Source organism: Lampetra fluviatilis, chromosome 25, assembly GCF_964198595.1.
Source record: "Lampetra fluviatilis chromosome 25, kcLamFluv1.1, whole genome shotgun sequence".
Classification (NCBI taxonomy): Eukaryota; Metazoa; Chordata; class Hyperoartia; order Petromyzontiformes; family Petromyzontidae; genus Lampetra; species Lampetra fluviatilis.
This window is the reverse complement of record NC_136299.1, coordinates 5,662,428-5,683,371: the sequence shown is the minus strand read 5'-3', so window position 1 is coordinate 5,683,371 and position 20,944 is coordinate 5,662,428. Positions and strand designations below refer to the sequence as shown.

Sequence of the window (20,944 nt, the reverse complement as noted above, 5' to 3'; positions counted from 1 at the left end):
GTGCTGTCCTGCCACTAAAGCCAGAAAGCCAGTGATGTTGTACTGGTGCTAAAGCCAGACAGCCACTGGTGCTGTCCTGCCACTAAAGCCAGACAGCCACTGGTGCTGTACTGCCACTAAAGCCAGACAGTCACTGGTGCTGTACTGCCGCTAAAGCCGGACAGCTAGTGATGTTGTACTGGTGCTAAAGCCAGACAGCCAGTGGTGCTGTCCTGCCACTAAAGCCAGGCAGCCAGTGATGTTGTACTGGTGCTAAAGCCAGACAGCCACTGGTGCTGTCCTGCCACTAAAGCCAGACAGCCACTGGTGCTGTACTGCCACTAAAGCCAGACAGTCACTGGTGCTGTACTGCCGCTAAAGCCGGACAGCAGTGATGTTGTACTGGTGCTAAAGCCAGACAGCCAGTGGTGCTGTCCTGCCACTAAAGCCAGACAGCCACTGGTGCTGTACTGCTGCTGGAGTTAGTGATTGTCCAGCTCGTATCGGCTGGATTTAAACTTCCGACCTTCCACTTGCGAGCTGCCACTCGCTCCACCCGTTGGGCCAACGTCGCCAACCAAATGGATCCACTTCCTCGCATTGCGCCCAACCTCGGTACACAATGATCTCGGCTTCTTCACCGTTACACTCCGGATTGTCCCGACATTGACGCCCATGTCATGTATGAAGGGGTGTTCCTTTTTAAGCTGTAAGTCCCAGGCTATTGTGGGCTCGCCTCCCCATGAACAAGAGGCGAGGAATCGTGGTGGTGATTGCTTACGCCCCCACTAAAGATGAACATCAGTGGAGGGATGCAGACAAGGGCGATGAGTCAGCTGCCTTCTATAACCTTCTGGCCCCTTGGGATAGAGTCATCCTGTTATGTGACTTTAATGCCTGGGTGGGGCATGACGCAGACAGCTGGGTTGGAGTGATCGGAAGGCATGGGCCAGATAAGTTAAATAATAACGGAAGCAGGCTGCTAGACTTCTGTGCAGCCCATGGGCTTGTAATTATAAGCACGCTGTTTCCGGCATCGGTACATCTACACAACATCATGGATGCACGCCTTGTCCAAACAAGAAAATGTTTCTATATAAAGACCTTAATCTGTATGTAAATAAGGATGTATGTCTCAAAACCCTCTAGGGTACTTCCCGACTAGGTAGAAAGCTGAAATTTGGTACATAAGTAGCTTTAGTACAGAAACAATCTGAAGATCTGAGATTTTTTTAAAGGCCCCCAAATCTCGACCCAGCCACTTCTTTATGACCCTTGGGCTACACCCATTTCAAACCTTTTTAAAACAGTCTGCATCAGCAGCAGACCATGCTTTCCCACCTGATGACGGACGCTTGTGTTGCGCCAGAAACGTCGTGATCTATTTTATTTCATACCCACGTGACTTTACCGAAAGAACCAAAGAGTATGGATTCCTGCAGTCACGAAAGCTTCAAATCAAGATTATTGATCAAGGTTATTGTTAGAATACTTTGGGGAATAAAAGACGATGGGAGGGAATTTCAAAGCGGAGCTGAGCCAGGAAGAAGCAGAAGGAAAAGTGAGAGGATATTCAGTGGGGTGAGTGGATGAGTGAGTGGATGTGTGAGTGGGTGTGACCTGCAGTGGAGTGAGTGGATGGGTGAGTGGTGGTGAATGGTGGTGAGTGGATGAGTGGATGAGTGAGTGGTCGTGACTTGCAGTGACACTGCAAGTCACCCCCACTCACTCATCCAATCACCACACTGCAGGTCACCCCCACTCACTCATCCACTCACCACACTGCAGGTCACGACCACTCACTCATCCACTCACCACTCACCCATCCACTCACCACTCACCCATCCACTCACTCATCCACTCACCACCACTCACTCATCCACTCACTCCACTGCAGGTCACCACCACTCACTCATCCACTCACCACACTGTGTGGTGAGTGGATGAGTGAGTGGTGGTGAGTGGATTGGTGAGTGGATTGGTGAGTGGATTGGTGAGTGGATGAGTGAGTGGTCGTGACCTGCATTGTGGTGAGTGGATGAGTGAGTTAGTGTGACCTGCAGTGTGGTGAGTGGATGAGTGAGTGGTGGTGACCTGCAGTGGAGTGAGTGGATGGGTGAGTGGTGGTCACCTGCAGTGGGGTGAGTGGATGAGTGAGTGGATGAGTGAGTGAGTGAGTGGATGAGTGAGTGAGTGGATGAGTGGATGAGTGAGTGAGTGAGTGGATGAGTGAGTGAGTGGATGAGTGGATGAGTGAGTGAGTGGATGAGTGAGTGAGTGAGTGGATGAGTGAGTGAGTGAATGAGTGAGTGAATGAGTGAGTGAATGAGTGAGTGAATGAGTGAGTGAATGAGTGAGTGGTGGTGAGTGGATTGGTGAGTGGATTGGTGAGTGGATTGGTGAGTGGATTGGTGAGTGGATAAGTGAGTGATCGTGACCTGCATTGTGGTGAGTGGATGAGTGAGTGGTGGTGACCTGCAGTGGAGTGAGTGGATGGGTGAGTGGTGGTCACCTGCAGTGGGGTGAGTGGATGAGTGAGTGGATGAGTGAGTGAGTGGATGAGTGAGTGAGTGAGTGGATGAGTGAGTGAGTGAGTGGATGAGTGAGTGAGTGAGTGGATGAGTGAGTGAGTGAGTGGATGAGTGAGTGAATGAGTGAGTGAATGAGTGAGTGAATGAGTGAGTGAGTGGAAGAGTGAATGAGTGAGTGAATGAGTGAGTGAATGAGTGAGTGAATGAGTGAGTGAGTGAATGAGTGAATGAGTGAGTGAATGAGTGAGTGAATGAGTGAGTGGATGAGTGAGTGGATGAGTGAGTGGTGGTGAGTGGATTGGTGAGTGGATTGGTGAGTGGATGAGTGAGTGATCGTGACCTGCATTGTGGTGAGTGGATGAGTGAGTTAGTGTGACCTGCAGTGTGGTGAGTGGATGAGTGAGTGGTGGTGACCTGCAGTGGAGTGAGTGGATGAGTGAGTGGATGATTGAGTGGATGGGTGAGTGAGTGAGTGAGTGGATGAGTGAGTGAGTGGATGAGTGAGTGAGTGGATGAGTGAGTGAGTGGATGAGTGAGTGAGTGGATGAGTGGATGAGTGAGTGAGTGGATGAGTGGATGAGTGGATGAGTGAGTGAGTGGATGAGTGAGTGAGTGGATGAGTGAGTGAGTGAGTGGATGAGTGAGTGAGTGGATGAGTGAGTGAGTGGATGAGTGAGTGAGTGAGTGAATGAGTGAGTGAATGAGTGAGTGAATGAGTGAATGAGTGAGTGGATGAGTGAATGAGTGGAAGAGTGAATGAGTGGAAGAGTGAATGAGTGAGTGAATGAGTGAGTGAGTGAATGAGTGAGTGAATGAGTGAGTGAATGAGAGAGTGAATGAGTGGGCGTCACCTGCGAGTGGGCGTGTCGGAGGCGGCACGCGCGCCACCGAGACCACGTGGAGGGGCGGCGCGACGTCACGCGCCGGAAGCGCGTCACACCAGGAAGACGTGGCAGCGGAAGTGGAGGGTCGAGCGGCATGGGGCTCTGCAAATGCCCGAAGCGGCGCGTCACGAACCTCTTCTGCTTCGAGCACCGCGTCAACGTCTGCGAGCACTGCCTCGCGGCGTCCCACGGCAAGGTGAGGCGTGGCACGGGGTCGCTGCGAGGGACGAGAGGCGAGTGACTCGAGGCGAGGGGCGTGAGGCGAAGGTTGCCACCTGCCCGGATTTGACCGTCGGTGTTTGGTGCCGAGATGTCCCGGAACTGGCATCTCCGTGTTGGCGGGGGCTGAACTCTGTCGCAGGTGACAGCGCCGCTGGAACAGACCCGGCCTCATTGACAGACCTGTCCTGGTGGACAAGGTGGCAACCCCACCCCCCCACCAATCCCCCTGGGTTAGGGGTGAGGCGCGGAGTGTTGACTTAGCTCATCGTCCCCATCGTCCTCATCGTCATCCTCCACGGGTCCGTATAAAAGAGCGAGGCGAGGGATGGTGGGGGGGGGAGCGTTGGCGAGCGCCGTGTTGGGTGGGCACTGGCGAGCAGTGGAGTCTTCAGTCAAATGAGACAACAGGGATATTGAGCAGTCGCCGAGTCTGTGACTGGTCGGGTAACTGACTACTCAGATCAGCATATAGCGGGCGAGGTAACCAGTCTCGCTCTTCGCCTGTGTCACCTCCACCGAGCGGTCCCAGTGTCTCAGCCTCTTTGTGAGTCTCTTTTTACCTGTTCCTTTTTTGAACTGTCTCTGTTTCTACGTCTCTCTCTCTCTGTGTCTCCGCAGTGTATCGTGCAGTCCTACCTGCAATGGCTGCAGGACAGCGACTACAGCCCGAACTGCCCACTGTGCAGCACGGCGCTCGCCAGCGGAGACACCGTGCGTCTCATGTGCTACGGTGGGTGTTGGTCCGCACGCAGAGAGCCCTCAACATAACTGCACCTCAGCATAGCTGCACCGGTGAACCTGGAATTCGTCACAGCTCGATCGATGCGCGTCTCTCTGTCTGTGTACGTGACTTGAAAAAGGCATCGCCACGGTTGTTACATGTGATATGGGGCCGGCCATAAATGACGTCACGCACCTTAGGGGTGGGGGGGGGACATTTGTGACGATGTGTAACGGGGGGGGGGGGGGGGTTGAGATATGTGACGTCACATCAAAAGGCGCAACTTTAAATGAATTAATTAAATAGACATTTTTATAAATGTTTTCTCCTACAACATTAGAGTGCAGCGTCACATTAAATACGCACTACAATGACAATAGTTTAAAGCGATTTGAAGCATGTTTTATTTTCTAAATGGAAATATGGTTTTGGGGGGGGGGGGCAGAGCTTTGTGGCGTCATATTTGAGGGGGGGGGGGTAAAAAATCGTCCAAAATCATGTGACGTCATTTATGGATGGCCCCTCTCCGCTTCCATAGGCCATTGCCGATACAAAGGGCTGCACTACTGAACTGTGAGATTTCCCAATGGATTCTTCGTCTCGGGAGCTCACCGGGCCTCCTGTTTGCCGCACCGTTGAGCCTCGGGCGTGTGTGTTGCAGATGTGTTTCACTGGGCATGCCTGAACACCATGGCGGCACAGCTGCCCCTCAACACGGCGCCTGCCGGGTACTGCTGTCCCAGCTGTAAGGCCCCCATCTTCCCGTCGCCCAACCTGGCCGGGCCCGTCGCCACGGCCCTCCGCGCTCAGCTCAGCTCCGTGAACTGGGCCCGAGCGGGTCTGGGCCTCTCTGTGGTAAGGGGGAGTGTGGTGTGAGTGGGGTGCGATTGTGAGGAGGGCGCGGTGGTGTAGCGGGTTAACGCGCTGTACTACAAACCCTGCGAGCCAAGTTCGATTCCCGCGCACGGCCAACACCATTGATGATTATTTGAACCGGTCCTGGGCCTCCCCTAGGTCGACTCAGACTTAAATGAGTACCTGGTGTGGTGTGTAAACATCGCCACTAGAGAAACAAAGGCAGTCGGGCGTGGTGCTGGCCAACCACCCCCACGGGTACCGTGCCGGCCTTCATCGGTGCTCGTTAACGGCACTTGCCCCAAAAGTATGTTGAGGCTATATGGGGGATCTTTGTCTTTTGTTGTTGTGGTGTCTGCGGTATGAGTATGGTGTAAGTATGGTTTGAATGCGAGTGTGGTACAAGTGGAGCGAGTATGGTGAGGGTGGTGTGAGTGCAGATGCTCGCTGTGTGCTGCTCAAGTCTCTCTCTTGCAACCAGATCGAGGAACCGGAGACCACCTCGAAAGAAGCCCAGCTCGACGTCACCGACTACCAGGACTGGCCACCGGCATCGTCCTCGTTTCATGGTACCGCTCGTCCTGCGTCTGTGAGGGGACATCTGATCGCCCAGCGCTCGTTTGCCTTCTCCATGAAGCCATTGTGAATTGTAGCATTCGGGCGGCAGGCTGGTGGCGCAGTCGGAACACTCGTGCCTCACAATAAGAAGCGCCTGAATTCGATTCCAAATCTGGCTCATCCCAATGTGGAGTTTGTATTTTCTCTCCCCATTTTGCATCTGTTTTCTCCAGGTTCTCCAGTTTCCTCCAATAATTTAGGTTCTTATACTTTGGGCAATAATTGCTAATTTTCGATGGGGACTTGGTTACAGAAACTTGGTAACGGCAGGACATGCATAAACAAAGCAATAAAAGAACAATCCCATGATTAAAAATAAACACACAGTGGAATTGGTATTGGCCAAAAATCCCAATGGTGAAAAATTACCCGCAGTTTACTCAATTGGGATAACACGTCGTGGAAACATTGGCCCCTACTGCAAAATGTTTCAGGACCCTCCTGAAAAAGTGTCTTGAGACTCGCAATGTTGCTGGGTAACCGAGTGGCATAATGATAACGAAGCTTGTGAGTAAACCGTTTGTGCTGTGCGTTCTGTGAAAGCATCAGATGGAACGAGAGCGATGCAGGAACAGCGCGGAGAGCCTGAGGATGGGGCTGGGGGTAGGGGGGTCACGGTGGGGGCCCGGGGGGTGGGAGATGGGGGACCCCTGAGTGGAACCGGGGGAGACCCAGCACCAGCCATCGCTTACAGCCCCGGGGACGAACACACAGGTGGTGTACATCATCACATCATTCAGATCCTATCACTGACATCATGCACCATATCACATCACGACACTCACATCGCCACACAACTTACATCATTACATCACCAGAGTATGTTCACCACATCACACAGCCAACCAGTGTTGCTCTCCAAATCACTGCGTATATATTTTGCCACCAGATGCAGCTAATTTTGTGTGTGTGCGCCTCTGCATTCGCCACGAAAGGCATCACGGTTTGAGGCTTAAGCTCGCTTCTTCCTCTCCTGCTTCACCTCCGTTTCCCTCCAGCGAGCCCGGTGGCATCGGCGCAGAGGAAGGTGTACGACGCGACCGTCCGGGAGTCCTTTCAATCCACGAGCATCCACGTCGACACGGACGAAGACAAGTACCGGCGACGCCCAGCGCTGCAGTGGCTCGCCCGCTGGTTCCGGTGAGCGTGCTTTGCATCGCCACCTTCGCGTGCTGTCGGACTGCCGCCTCGGTTCGGCATCTGGGCGCTTGCCAATCGGCGACGGTGCGTTGTTTCTCCGCACGCATTCAGGTCACGGTCGGCCCCGCAGTCGCGCAGGAAGGACGCGTCTCTGGTGGCCGGAGCCCGGAGGCAGCGCCGAGTTGTGCTGCTGGTGCTGGGGCTGCTGGCATTCCTCACGCTACTGCTGGTCATGAGCCAGCTGGGCCGGGGGGCGGCCGACAGCGACCCCCTGCTCGACCCCCTGGCCAACCCCCACATCCGGGTGCAGCAGCCGAGGAGGTTGTGGTGAGGGCGGAGGCGGCGGGGCCCGGTGGTCCTCGCGGAATTCAGCGCCACGCCGGTGGCGACACAACATGGGGAAACTCGTCGCGTCGTCACCCCCACATTCCAGAAACTAAACGAGAGATCGGTTCGGCTGACGTTTCAGTTGATTGCCGGAGCGCTAAAGTTGATTTGTACCCTGGGTGTCGCTTTCCTGTCTTGTGAGACTGCTGCTGCTGCATCTTGCGAGACTGTCGTAGAGGGGGGGAGGGGTCCTAGGGCTCTCGTTAGTGGCCGGGTCGCCCCTGCTGGTCCCCCCTCGAGGCTGCGCTGTTTCCACTGGGACCAGGGTGAGCGACCGCACAGGCCTCTCCCTCGCGGCGATGCCTCGCGGGGGCCTCTTAACGACAAGGCATTGGCGATAAAGGTGCAGCCCTGCAACCGCAGCTGGTGGCAGTGGCCTCCGCCAGACGGATCTCTAGATGGTATTTGGCCTACTCTTCCACGCTGAACAGACGTGTGTGTTGGAAGAGGTGGGCGTGCCCACACTTTACCCCTGCACATGCGACCTGCTGATCAATCGACTACGGTGTTTCCATTTGTACTGCTTTGGCGAATACGCGGACACGAATCCCGGACTAATTCTCGGACCAGCAGTAATGTCGGAGTGACACAAGTAACTGATCTCATTCAGCGGGGGGGGGGGATATGAGTCTGTTAATAAAGTGAAGAAGTGTCTGTTCATAGGTATCGTGGCTATGCAGGCAGCTCCTGGCATGGGGTTGGGGAGATGCAGGGTGCACATGAATCTCATGTTATGGGATATATGGGTTCCCGCTCAGTAGTTTGGCTTTGTTGACTTTGTCCTTGACCGGAGAATAAACCTTGGGTTACCGGTGTCCTCGTGTCCGTGGTTTGTGTTTCTGCGGCTGTGCGCGCGCTGCTCGTAATTGCTACGCTGCCCAGGTCCTCGAAAGCAAACGGGAGCAACACCGTTGACTCCCCCACATGTGATGATGATTTTTTTTTTACTCCAGAGGTAGAGGTGATGGGCCGAGTCGACCCCCAACCAGGATTCGAACTCGCGACCTTCCAATTGCACGCCGCTCGCTCGACCGTCGGGCCAGCAGTGATGATATTCACACTGATTTCAATACAAATATTGAGATGAGACCACAATCGCTCATTGCCATCGCTGATTTCCTATCAAGACAATTCTGGTGGATGATGCATCTTGCTTCAACTCAGTTCCACCAGTAACTTGCTGTGGAGGCTTGGAGAGCACCGCGTTCAGATGTTCTGCGTCTAAGACCTTTGTGTGCCACTCCAGGTGACTGCATCGCCGAGGGTTTCTCCATAGAGCTGAGTGAGGCGTTGGCCCAAGGCATCAGGCCTCGGCTGAGCTCGCAGGAGGTCAGGACGGCCCCTCGCTTTCCCCGCTGCACCTTGGGAATCGCGTCGACTGCGTCTTTTCTGGCTCCATGAACCCGGCGCGCACTTCAGATTCCACGCGTCCCGGGCCACGATGTGTAAAACCCTCCTGGGAGACCATCAGCTGCACGGTGCTGGATGCGTGCCCAGTCGCTCGATGCCAGACACGGGGGTCCTTGTCTGGCGCTTGACTCGGGGGTCCTGTCTCTTCGCGCATATCTCCGCACCTGCCCGACTCGATCCCTGGAGTCCAGAGGAGTGCGCCAATGGCAGCGTCTGTTCTGCGCTTGTGCGGTCGGCATCCGCGTACATTTTTTTCTTTCCCTTAGATCGTTTTTATGTCTCTGCAAGTTCAACTGTGTACCACGACGTGACGTGTGTTCTACAAGTCAACGTGTGAGTGAGCGTGTGCGTGAACCCACGCCGTGGCAGCTGACTTTGCTATTTTTGGCGACGCGTCTTAAATAAGCTCGTCGTGCATCCCGCCCAGCGTAGCGCCGCCCATGAGGTCCTCCCGGCCGAAAACACAAAAACATAAAAACATATCCGTAACCCGACGCCCGCGTGCTGCTGCCGCCTCCTGCTCAACAACGTCGCGCGACGTTTGACAGCTGCGTGTCGCTGACCGCTCCGGCACGGAGCCATCGTCTGTCACAGCGGAATTGCCGTCGCCACCGATTCGCCCACTGCGGCCCCACTTGGCGAGAGCAATGCCCATGGCCCAGCAGCTCCCAGCTCGCAAGATCAGCAGGACCGACATCGTGCTCATGAGTGAGTGTCCCACTTTCTACCCTGTGCTTTTACCACCGCACCGCCACTGTGTTCCTGTCCACGGGGGTTTCGATGATCGTGTGGTTTCCGTGTCGTACGAGTGCTACTGCGGCGAGGCGAGTGTGTTGTGATTGAGGGGTCACGGTTTTCCCTCGTTCTCCATTTTGTGAGGTGTCATTTTACTCTTCAGTTTTTTAAAGTAATTTGAGCGAAGTTTTCTTTCAGGCAATTATATTAAATTTTGACTTAATTTTGCCTTGTATGTGATTCATGCTTAAGATTTCTTCTGTAACGCAGTTGTTTTTGCCCCGATTTCTATTTTCTTCATTGTGTTTACGTCAATACGTTTGTGTTGTGGGTGACCCGAGTTTCTCATCAATGAGACCTTGGTCCTGCTCTTTCGAGACCTGGTCAACCAAATCAGCCCGAGGCTTGAACCGGGCACAGGGAGTAAACGAAGCGGCCGGTGCCCTATCGGACGAGATGCGTGCTTGTTGCGATTGTGTTGTGAGTTGTGGTTACGTTGCGGTGGTGTGGGCAAGGTGGCGCGGTTTCTGACGAGGGTCCCGTGACCACGCAGGTCCCACACTGACGCGGAGCGGCTTCTCCAGCACGCGGGGCTGCGTCGCTGCCCGGGACTCGCAAGGGGGGGGTACTCCTCCTACTGGGGACAGCAGGTGACGAGCCGGACCCCGAGGGTGGGGGGGGGGCCCCTGTGGGTAGGACCTCAAGAGTGGGACCCTGTGCTGTGGTGAACAGTTGTAGAGAGTTTATAGTGAGGGAGAGGTGTGAGATTGTGCAGTGATGTGCACTTTGAGTGAGGGTTCCCACCGGTTCAGAAATCTCTCCGCTGATGTTGGCTGTGTTCGTGAATCAACTAGGGTTGCAGGGTTTCTAGTGCAGTGCGCTAACCACTCTGCCACCACTCCTCCCTGTTTGTGACACCTATGTATGTTAAACTTCTCTCGCTCTGTACGTAGCCAACCGTGCTAATCGGAGGTGTGGGATAAATAAACCTAAATCCTTAAAGGAGTCAAATAAAAACCAAATAGAATGCGATGGCATCTCTATGAAGCCACATGTGAATGAGTTCACGCATCAGGTCGCTTCGCTCAATTCAACGAGCCCAATTCATTATGAGTGACCAAGACCTGGATTTGAACCCAGGATCTTGTTGGTTGTTGGCTCGGGGGCCTGATAGGGCCATGTTGAACACGCAAAGCCACCCGGCGACGTCTAATGGAAAACTTTTTTTTAAAGCCGCACATTTAAATCGGTGTTGTTGAATCGGTCTGCATCCCGGTCCCAGATTAGTCTCGCCGTGTGGGAGCCCCTGTCGTGATCTGTGTGGAGCCCGTGTCATGTCGTGCGGTCTGCGGTTATAAATAACCGAGCACTGGTGAGAGCGCTCGTCACAGTCGGAGGAGACGGCGTGAGTGGCGCTGAGCTCGGCGAATTGAGCGCTGCTCTCCAGACTCGGCCATCCTCATGAAGCCGTTTGTAAAGTGAGTGGTGGCAGCGTGGGTGGTGTGCCCCAACCCTAACCCTTACTCTCCCTAAGCTGTAACCAGAGTGCCAGCCCTAACGTGAGCCCTGGTGTCGCATGGCCAGTGGTGGTGCTTTGGTCGGGGTGAAGATTTCGTGTTCGGTTGACGTTCGTGATCACAGCCTTTGCGCCGTGGCTGAACTCTTTCCCGTGCAGTAGATGGCCCGAGCAAGCGAGGCATGGAGACACAGGGAGAAAGGAGAATTTGAGGAAGCAGCAGATTACGGGAGGGGAGGCAGGGACGGGGTCGCTACCGGACGGCGCCAGGTCGGGGGAGCGGTGCGCGGAGACGTCGACATGTAAGCGCTCGTCGTGCCCAGCCCTGCTAACTCGCGATTGCGCTTCGTGCGACGGGCCCATGAGCAGCGATGTGCGCGGAATATTGTGTCTAATGTTACACGTTGGCATTTAAAGTAGGACGTTATTTTAATGAGTCGCAGACCGTGTTTGTCATCTGATAGCGGAAAAGTAAGCGGTGTTTTTCGCATTACGAATAGCACGGAATGAGGGCGGCGTGCTGCACTATTATTAATGTTTTCGGTTTCTCTCGTAAACAGCGGCGAGAGCTCCCAGCACAGAGCTTCCCCTGAGCCCCCCCCTGTCAGAGATCATCCCCTGTGGCTCGGGTCCCCTCAACGGGGGACCCCCCTCGCCTTCTTCCGTCGGGGCCGCGTCCTGCAGCCCCGCAGGCCCCCCGGACCCCCCACTGCGCCACTCGGCCTCCAAGTTCGCCACGTCTCTGGGCTCGGCCTTTCACCCCGTGAGGCCTTGCGGAGGTCCCCGACCATGGGTCAGGTCCCAGAGCTCTCCCTCACCCACGCCGGTCGGAGGGGCCCCCCATATTCTGGCCCGCACCGCCGTCTCCTCTCAAACCCCCCCGCCCCCAGCTTCCCCCCCCATCGTGGTGAGCTCACCGCTCCTGAGGGCCCGAGGCTTCCGGCCTTTTGGGCCCGTCGCTGTGCCCTTCAGCCCACTCATGGCACGCACCGCAAACGGCGCAGGGCGTAGGCCGGTGCAGCAGCAGCAACAGCAGCAGCAGGAGAGGAGAGAGGAGGAAGAGGTGGGGAGTGATGGCCTGCGCGATGACCTCCCGGCGAGCTCACAGCTGGAGCTGAACGGAGCGGAGCCGGCGAGGCTGGAGCGCCCGGCCCACGCTCGCATCCGCCACCCACGGCTTGCGAGCTCCTTCTCCGTCGACTCCGAGGCGTCGTCCGATTGCGGTGAGCGTCCGATCGCGAAACCAGGGAAACATCTGCGTCCACGCCGGGAAAAATGGGACAAATGCACACGGACAGCAGACTCGCACAGACGCCAGACCCGCACAGACACCAGACTCAGACGGAATTTCCCAGAGACGATGTTTCTCCTGCGAAGTGAGAGTGTCACATTGCACTCCACTCTGTTTTCTGCGCCACTCATTTGCTCCCCGTCTGCGGTCGTGCAGCTGAGGAGACTGAGGCCCCCGCTGGGGGGGGGCAATCTGCGGCCCCCCCGCCCCCCCCACCGCCGCCCCCGCCCCCACCGCCGCCACCGCCCGTGCGCCTCTCTCCATGGCGAGTGTCGTCCCCCACCTCCCCCGGCCTCTCCCCGACTCCGTTCTGCAGCCTCGCATCTGCCCTCTCGGCTGCCAAGCTCCGCAGGACTCCGCACGTGAGTGATAGCGAATCCCTCGACACGGGGAGGCACGCGTTGGCACGGGGCGGCACGGGGCGGCAAGGGCGCTCTTATGGCCGGGCCCCTTCTGTTCCCCGTGTCCATGCCCGTTTACCCATGGGCGTGACGATCATCCTAAAACACGCTATTTCGTTCATTGTTTTGCTTTATTTCTGTTATTGCTTTTGCCGGTTGGTGGCCCAGGACACTCTTGGCAATGAGGCTCCTGCCCTCTTAGCTCTCATCTTCTTATTCCAGTGGTGCCCCCTAGGTTACTAAGGCCACAGCACACACAAAGGTCACGTGCCCTCGCCTCTAATCAACGCAGTGCCCGTGAGGCATGTGTTTCATGTTGTATATTGGTGTTTTTGTCACAACAACGTGGTGCTTGTGTTGCAATCGAAACGTCGTATGCTAATATTTAATTTATTATTTTATCTTAATACATGACTTTACCGAAAGAACCAAAGAGTAATTCCTGCAGTCACGAACGCTCCAAATTAAGTGCTGACTTTCCCCGTGCGTTCCAAATTTCTCCTGCATGGTATCCATGCCACAGCCTGCGCCCCCTCAGGTTGGGGACCGCTGAGTTAATGGCTAGGAGGGGGGGGGGGGAGGGGTTCGAGAAGTCGTTCCAGCGCCGCTTTTGCCCTTGTGACAGCGCGAGTGCGGCCCCGATTGCGGCCCCGAGTGCGAGAGGGGGGAGGGAGCTGCGCGTGTCAACGGCACCGCCGGTGTCGACGGTGCGGGCGGCAGTCTCATGGAGGAGATGAGCGCCCTGCTGGCGCGCAGGTACGGCCCGCATGTGCCGCCACGCCGGGAGATCGAGCCCGTCACAGGGCAGCTCCGCAAGGACAACTCTCACGCACGCAATTAACAGTTGCTCCACGATGATGCAATTATAGTTTCACCATGCTTCACCACGCCAGCCATTGGGCTTGGTGAAACCGTTTCGATATCATCTCCCTCCCTCCCACTTGGATACGTGACAAATCGCGCCGGGGGTCTACATTCTGCGTAGGCGGAGGATCGCTGAAGGGAAAGTCGATGTCGACAAGGACAAAACAGACGCTGCCAAGGTACATCGCTACTCTTGTTAGCGCACACACCAGTGAGAGTGAAGGTATAGGGGTGGTGCTGTGCGGTGTGTCACATGATGCGTAGTGTATCACGTGATGTGTGGTGTACGTTGAACTTCTTTCGCTCCGTACGTAGCCAACCGTGCGAATGTGTGGTGTGTCACGTGATGCGTGGTGTGTCACGTGATGTGTCACGTGATGTGTGGTACGTCGCGTGATGTGTGGGGTGCCGCGTGCTGTGTGGGTGTCACTTGATTAGAATCAGAATCTGTATTTATCCTGGAGGAATCCGATGGAATCCGATGAGCTATGAAGCTGTTTTTTTAATAGATGTTCAATTGGGGCGAGTCAGCCAGTTACAACAAGAAGCTTGGGCAAGGCAGAAAAACAACAGTCCCAGACCACACCAAGAAAACACACCGTCCCTCTATAAAAGAGCACGTTAAAATGTAACCATCGACACGCAGGTAACGTGGTGTGACTTGTGGGGTGTCACGTGATGCATGCTGACCTTCTTTTGCACCGTACGTAGCCAACCGTGCTAACCAGAGGTGATGTGTGGGGTGTACAGGAGGAAGAGAAGAAGGGGGGGGACGCAGTGAGGAGCAGCAGCACCCCCAGTGAGCGTCTGCATTTGCTTGGCTTCTGAAGTCTGGGTGGGGCGCTGCCTCAGCTCACCACTGCTGCTCTCTTTCCGCTCCAGTCTCATTTATTACGGGAGCTACACTCGCGCTGCTTGTGCACTCTAACACTGCCTGCCGTTCATCTCTTTACCCGAGTGCAGCTTCATTCTGATTCATGCGAATCTCTAGAGAGCAAGTGTATCGTTCTTATTCGTGGACCCGTATCGAATGGAGAGGGTCCCTGGCTATAAACACCTGGCAATGTCCATCAGGATATGGTTCTGCTGAGGAGACATTGAACGTTCTAACCGGACCAGTGTTTGCTTGTGTTGAATACATGCTGCTGAAATAACTCACTCCTTGAAGGCAGCGTGGCTGATGGGATGTGTGAAAAACAGATATGAAAAGGGGGCGAATTGTCTCCTTATTCATTTTGATAATATCCTCTACAATGGAGGTGATGATTATTTTGTGGATTATTTTGCGTTCACAGTGGCAACGTTATCGGGTTAACAGGAGCAATACCACGCTTGCCTGTTGCGCTAGTGTGTGCGGCTGCCCGTTTTTTTTGGGCTCTGTGAGTGACGCTACTCTCCTCTCCTCCGTGTGGCAGACAGTGCCAGGAAGCCATGGGAGAGACCCGGCGCCGTCAATGGAAGCTGGTCTCCCATCGTCTCCCGGTAATTCTCCTGTGTCCACATCGCTGCGTTGTCACAAGTGTACTGAGTTTGCCGAATGTCTTCGAAACTGTTTCTGCATCTCCCCTCGCACTGCTCGACTGTGCCATTGTGGTGCAGGCGCAGGTACTGAAGGACACCTCCCACAGCAGCCTCACCGTGTGTGCAGGCGACCGACGTCAAAACGATGAAACAAATCAGCGGACGAGGGCAGGGTAGGGCGCTTTTGAAAAGCCCAGCTTGATGGTGAAAAATAACGCAGCCATGTGCCTCGAAAAGCAAGCATTTCAACGGCGTGCACCCCATCTGCTGTGACGTATGAATCAGAAGCGCTGCGGCTATTCATGAAAAATACAGAACACAAATTGGAAGGTGTGCCGAGATGCACGCTTGGAATTTCATAGAGAGACAGACCAACGAGCACATGAATTAGAGAACATGCGCAGGTTAGAGACATCATCCCAACTGTTAGAAAAGTGAGTGGGGTTGAGCAGGAAATGTCACTGCTGGAAGGGTTGGCTATGTACGGTGTGAAAAAGTTAAATATACATACAAGGGACGATGAGGAGTGGCAGCCTTGGTGCTGGATGGATCATTCCATCGCAGGATCGTGAGAAAGGTGATGGTGGCGGCATGGGCAGGCCTTCATCTAGCATTGGATTGATCATGGCTGCTGATGATGAATTATGAAATCTTGGTGGATGCTTCTCAGAGAGAGAAGCAGATACGTGTTTTGAGTAAATTCAAATCTGCATTATCTGGAATTCTGGCTATCGTGTGCTCCTGTCTTTCCTCTGCATGTTCCTTCTCTCTGCCTTTGCCTGGGACCCCTTGCAAACGAGATGTTCCATCTCAAGGGATTAGCCAGGTTGAAATATTTCAACGAAAAAACCCAACTGTCTGTCGTGTGGTTTCGTGAGCAGGCGAGAGTCACCCCGGAGGTTTGAGCGGTTGCACTGGCAGCAGCAGGATGCAGCAGGGTGAGTGCAGCTGCGTGTGAGTCCCGGGGACTGTCTCTTGCTTGCGTCGTGTACACGAGCGTCGCAACCGGGTACCCGATACCCGTACCCTACCCGATACCCGGCTACCCGTACCCGACTGGGTACGGGTACCCGTTTGCGACCCTGGTGCGGCTGGGTACGGGTAGGCTGTGAGTCACTGGTGAGTAACCGTTTGTCACTCATTTCCCAACGTCTTGTCTCTTCTCACAATTCAAGTTCCTAGAATCAACCCACCCGCGCCTGCAACATGGCTTCATCCCAGAGGTCGCAATCGGGTACCCGTACCCTACCCGATACCCGGCCGGGTACGGGTAGCCGGGTATCGGGTAGGGTACGGGTACCCGATTGCGACCCTGGTGCGGCCGGGTACGGGTAAGGAATCAAATCCCGTTTGCGACCTCTGCGTCGTGTACACGAGTGTCACATCGCTGCTCACGCTGGTTTCTCTCCATGTGAACGTGTTTGTGTGTGTGTGTGCGCGCATGTGCGCAGGGGACCAGAAGGCATTGACCTGGAGAGGCTGAAGCTGGTAGGCCAAGGCTCGCACAGGACAATGAGATGCCATCTGTCTTCATGGGGATTTTCTTGCATCTCGGTTAAATATCTAAATTAATGTTAACACAAAATAGTCACCAGTGCCATTGTATAGGATACAGTGATCCCTCGTTTATCCCGGTTAATGGGGACCGGAACCCCTCGCGATAGGTGAAAATTCGCGAAGTAGGATTGGCCCCCTAGGAATTTCCGTATATGTGTGTGTGGTTACCAGAATGTTTAAAATATGTATATTTATACTTTATATATATATTTTACTTAAATCTATTTAATTATAAAACCGTAATATTATACATTCTCTCTCTCTCTCTCTCATACGATACGTATTATGGTTTTCTACACTCACCAATGACAGTAGTATCTTGAGACTTGACTCCAGTAATGACGACGATGACAATGACGATGACAATGACGACGATGACAGACCTGTGCAGTTCGATGAATGTGATGATGAATGATGATGAGGATGGTGTTACTGCACAGGTATAATGAGGCCTTTAAATCAGTTCGAAAAATCCGCGATGCACTGAGGCCGCGAAACTTGAACCGCGAAGTGGCGAGGGATTACTGTATTATGAACGAAATAAATAACTTAGCAGACAATTCGCCTCCTTCCCCGATTTCAACCAATGCCGGTGAGCTGCAAGATGTTTACAGCCAAGGACCCCCTCCCTCTCCGACAGATATGGGTGCTGGATTGACCATTAACACTACGGCATCTCCTTTTGTTTCTCGCTTGACGCTAAAACTTGTGATGTTTATTGCTCTGCACATTCCTGTACGTGCGGCAAACTGGTAATAAGGTACTCTTAGGTTTTTTCGGTAAAGTCACGTAGGTAAAAAATAAAAATGAAAAATAACTAAATTAAATCACGACGTTTCGGAGGCAACACAAGTCTTTGTCTTCAGGTGGGACCGTCACAGCTAAATTTACTGTATCAAGTGGGTCCCACCTGAAGACGGAGACTTGTGTTGCCTCCGAAACGTCGTGATTTAATTTAGTTATTTTTCATTTTTATTTTTTACCTACGTGACTTTACCGAAAAAACCTACGAGTATGAATCCTTGCAGTCACGAAAGCTTCAAATCTAGATGGTAATAAGGTTTTTCCGTTTTTAATGCAGTTACGCAAAAAAGCCGGCAATGAGTAGAGGTGCCACATGGTCGATGTTGGTGCCGAGTGACTTGGTGGCGCCACTGGCCCAAAACTGCCGGTCGCAGCTGTCACATCTCTTTATGTTTTGAAGGAAATTTTGGAAGAAGTCAAGAAGGAGCTGAAGTTAATGAAAGAGGAAATCGTAAATGGTGAGTTCTGGAGCCTGAATGCTGTGTCTTGAGCTACGTCGTGGGTTGCAATTTTGGTTCATATCGTGACTGCATTTTTAGATGCTGTACCGAAGGATAGAGAGGGGAGAAAAACTTATAGGCAGATAAAAAGAGGAAGGTTTTGAGCCTGGACTTGAACAAGTGGCAAATCCCAGTTGGGGTTTGACTCAGCCCATCTTCCATCCCTCGAGAGTTGATCAAATGAGTTCTACTTTTGTGAGGAAGCCATCGGTGGTTGTCCTATGGATATACCTGCCCCCACCAGACGAGCATGGCATTTCGACCGCTGAATTAGAGCTGCAAACAGAAGATGACCACTGCCTCAATGTCCATTTGAGCAAGAACTCATTCGAAGTGACGGGAAGTAAATCCGTCCATGTAATGGTGCCTGTGCTGCCTGTATCGCCATTATCCAAGCCCCCTGCCTAAACACTTTTCCTGACCCCCCCCCCCCCCCCTGTGCCCTGCAGCCATACGCGGGGAGCAGCTGAGGCTGGCCACGGCGTGAGTGCTGCGCTGCGGATGCCAGAGTCGCCACCGCCACCACAATATTGAAAAAACTTTAACGAGGGGAGTAGCCGCGCATTTCACGTAGACTTTGGAGTCGAGCCAGCAGATCACCCAGCCGGCCCCGACCTCTGCGAGGAATTCCACGAACGCCGCAAGAGCAGAGCGTCGTGAGCTGGCGCCAAGGTTGCCACTGGTCTGGGTTTGACCCGGGCAGTCCAGGAATTGGCGTCTGTGTTCGAGTTACAGGAACTGATTCGTACCGCGATCTGGTATGGGTATTGTGCTGAACAGTATTACAGTAGGCTGCGCAGTTTTGATAAGACCTATAGGCTGACTGAGAAATGTCTGGGTTTGGTCTACAGTGGGAAAGGTGGCGATCTGATCATCTGCCATTGCCCACAGTTGTCACATTACATGCTGTTTGCAGAAAATAATGGTCACAGTTTCGATTTAAAGCTTTCGTGACTGCAGGGATTCATCTTCTTGGTTCTTTCGGTAAAGTCACGTAGAAGGGAAATAATATTATTTGATTATGGTTTATTTTGATTATTTTATTATGGTTTATTTTTATTATTTTATTATTTCCCTTCTACATGACTTTACCGAAAGAACCAAGAAAATGGTCACAGACTCAAGGCGTGCCTCGACTGAGGTTGTCTGTGCAGAAGGCAGTGACTCTCGCACGGCTGTCGGTCTCCTGCGTACAGCGTTGAATTTAATTGTGTGTATTACTCATAAACCACAACTTGTACTTATGCTTTGCAAATAAAGTGTTATAGTACTATGAGGTCTCCTTTACCAGTGGCAAAATATAGTAATAGGTTTTTACCCTTTCAACTGGTACAAAACTGATACCTTTATACAAGGGATCATGGAGACTAGGCTCTAAGAAAAGCTGTCTCGGGTGTGGACCAATCAATTTCAAGGACAGTGCATATCATTATCATTATCAGAGTTGTTTCTTTTTGTTTGCATTTTGACTGCTTGTGTTGTGGTTATTGCAAACATGATCCCTTGTATAAAGGTGTCAGTTTTGTACCAGTTGAAAGGGTAAACACCTATTATTAAAGTGTTATAATGTTTGTGAGCAGCAGTGTGGTGTATGGTACTGTGTGGGGAGCGGTTGTGTAGCGGTTAGCGTGCTGCGCTATATCTTGCGACTCAAGTTCGGATCCCGCTCACAGCCAGCACCAGTAACGACTATCTGAACTGGTCATGGGCCTCCTCGAGTTCGACTCAGCCTCAAATGAGTACCTGGTGTGGTGTAAACATCACCACGGGGGAGACAAAGGCGGCCGGGCGTGCTGTTGGCCGTACCCTCGTGTGCTGTGTCAGCCTTCATAGGTGCTCGCTAACAGCACTTTCCCCAACAGTCTGTTAAAGGCTATACAGGGGATCTGTGTCTTTGGTGTGGTGAGAAACTCACTACACTTGAGGCCTGAGTTTAAGCACATTTCAGTCTCTGAGTCTAACGAGTGATTTGTATCTGCATTTTAATATGTCTCTCTGTGTGAGTCGGTGCGCTTGTGTGTAAAACAGTGGTTCTCTCTTTCCACCAAATATTCGCATGTAAACTGCAAAGGAGTTTACACGTTTCTTGCCATCAACCACCTACCCCATCAACCAAGCCCTCAACATCGTTCCTCGCTGCTGCCCCTTCTGGGACCGCACTGCTGTCACCATGCTAGAATTTACCCAGAAGAACTACGTGGCGGACAGAGTGGAACAACACAACACGGACGGACAGAATAGACGCCTCATTCGAGACCCAAACATCACACCTCTTCGAAGACACTGGTGTAACATCAACCGCGTCAGGACGCGTACCTTTTCATAAGTGTAAAAAAAATGAACCCGTAAAAACAAAGTTTTTCACTATAAATTCTTTATATGCGTGGCGGCTAGAGTCCTCTCGTCCTCTGGCTTGAGATGGCTGCCACCTATGGGTCAGATGATTGTCTGCCACCATTAAGCAATTGGTAATTAAATATTATTTTTTTTTCCCATAAACAGTGTAAAATTTGGGAAAAATTTTTTCAGGAAAATGTATTGTCACGCACAACGAGTCTGTGTGGAAAATGTCAGCTCGATTGGATCACGGGAAGTGGGTTAAAAAACGACCAAAAGATTTGCACGGTCGTAAGCAAGCAAGCAAGCACGCAAGCAAGCAAGCAAGTGAACTTAATATAAAGGATTTAATGACATTCAAGCCACAGTAGTGTGCCTGGCCATGCAACCCAAGTTTTGGGCTGTATAGTTAACCTATAGAGACACAAAGATACAACACAGTATGCACATATGTTGAACTTCTTTCACACCGTACGTAGCCAACCGTGCTAATCGGAGGTGCGAAATATAGAGATCCACGGAGGCCAACAGAGACATCGATATATATTTGTATGAAATGTAAGCCAGTGCGATTGTGGCCATACAACCCAAACTATTCACCGCGTAGTAAACCACTGTCGTCTGCGCCCCTTCGACGGAGGGGAACAGCAAAACTACACGGTCTTTTTCCT

General features: G+C 53.0%; 2 protein-coding genes and 1 long non-coding RNA gene across 3 annotated transcripts in view; all 3 read left to right on the top strand.

Annotated features, from left to right (window-relative positions):
* The window catches only part of LOC144941612 (uncharacterized), an 11,859-nt gene extending 11,174 nt beyond the window's left edge, over positions 1 to 685 (top strand). The window contains exon 11 of the mRNA XM_078867933.1: positions 670 to 685. Coding sequence (XP_078724059.1) covers positions 670 to 685 — 16 coding nt within the window. The remainder of the gene's footprint in view (positions 1 to 669) is intronic.
* Positions 686 to 3,445: 2,760 nt separating this feature from the next.
* Positions 3,446 to 8,151, top strand: ZFPL1 (zinc finger protein like 1). The gene is made up of 7 exons (XM_078868046.1): positions 3,446 to 3,590; positions 4,235 to 4,346; positions 4,999 to 5,192; positions 5,674 to 5,761; positions 6,354 to 6,524; positions 6,809 to 6,950; positions 7,062 to 8,151. The coding sequence occupies exons 1-7, from the start codon at positions 3,489 to 3,491 to the stop codon at positions 7,279 to 7,281; spliced, it is 1,029 nt and encodes a 342-aa protein (XP_078724172.1). The 5' UTR covers positions 3,446 to 3,488; the 3' UTR covers positions 7,282 to 8,151.
* Positions 8,152 to 14,742: 6,591 nt separating this feature from the next.
* LOC144941864 (uncharacterized) lies at positions 14,743 to 19,285 on the top strand. Its single transcript, XR_013639281.1, has 4 exons — positions 14,743 to 16,013; positions 16,527 to 16,563; positions 17,837 to 17,894; positions 18,386 to 19,285. It is a non-coding gene; the product is annotated as an uncharacterized LOC144941864 (long non-coding RNA).
* The last annotated feature ends 1,659 nt before the right edge of the window (positions 19,286 to 20,944 follow it).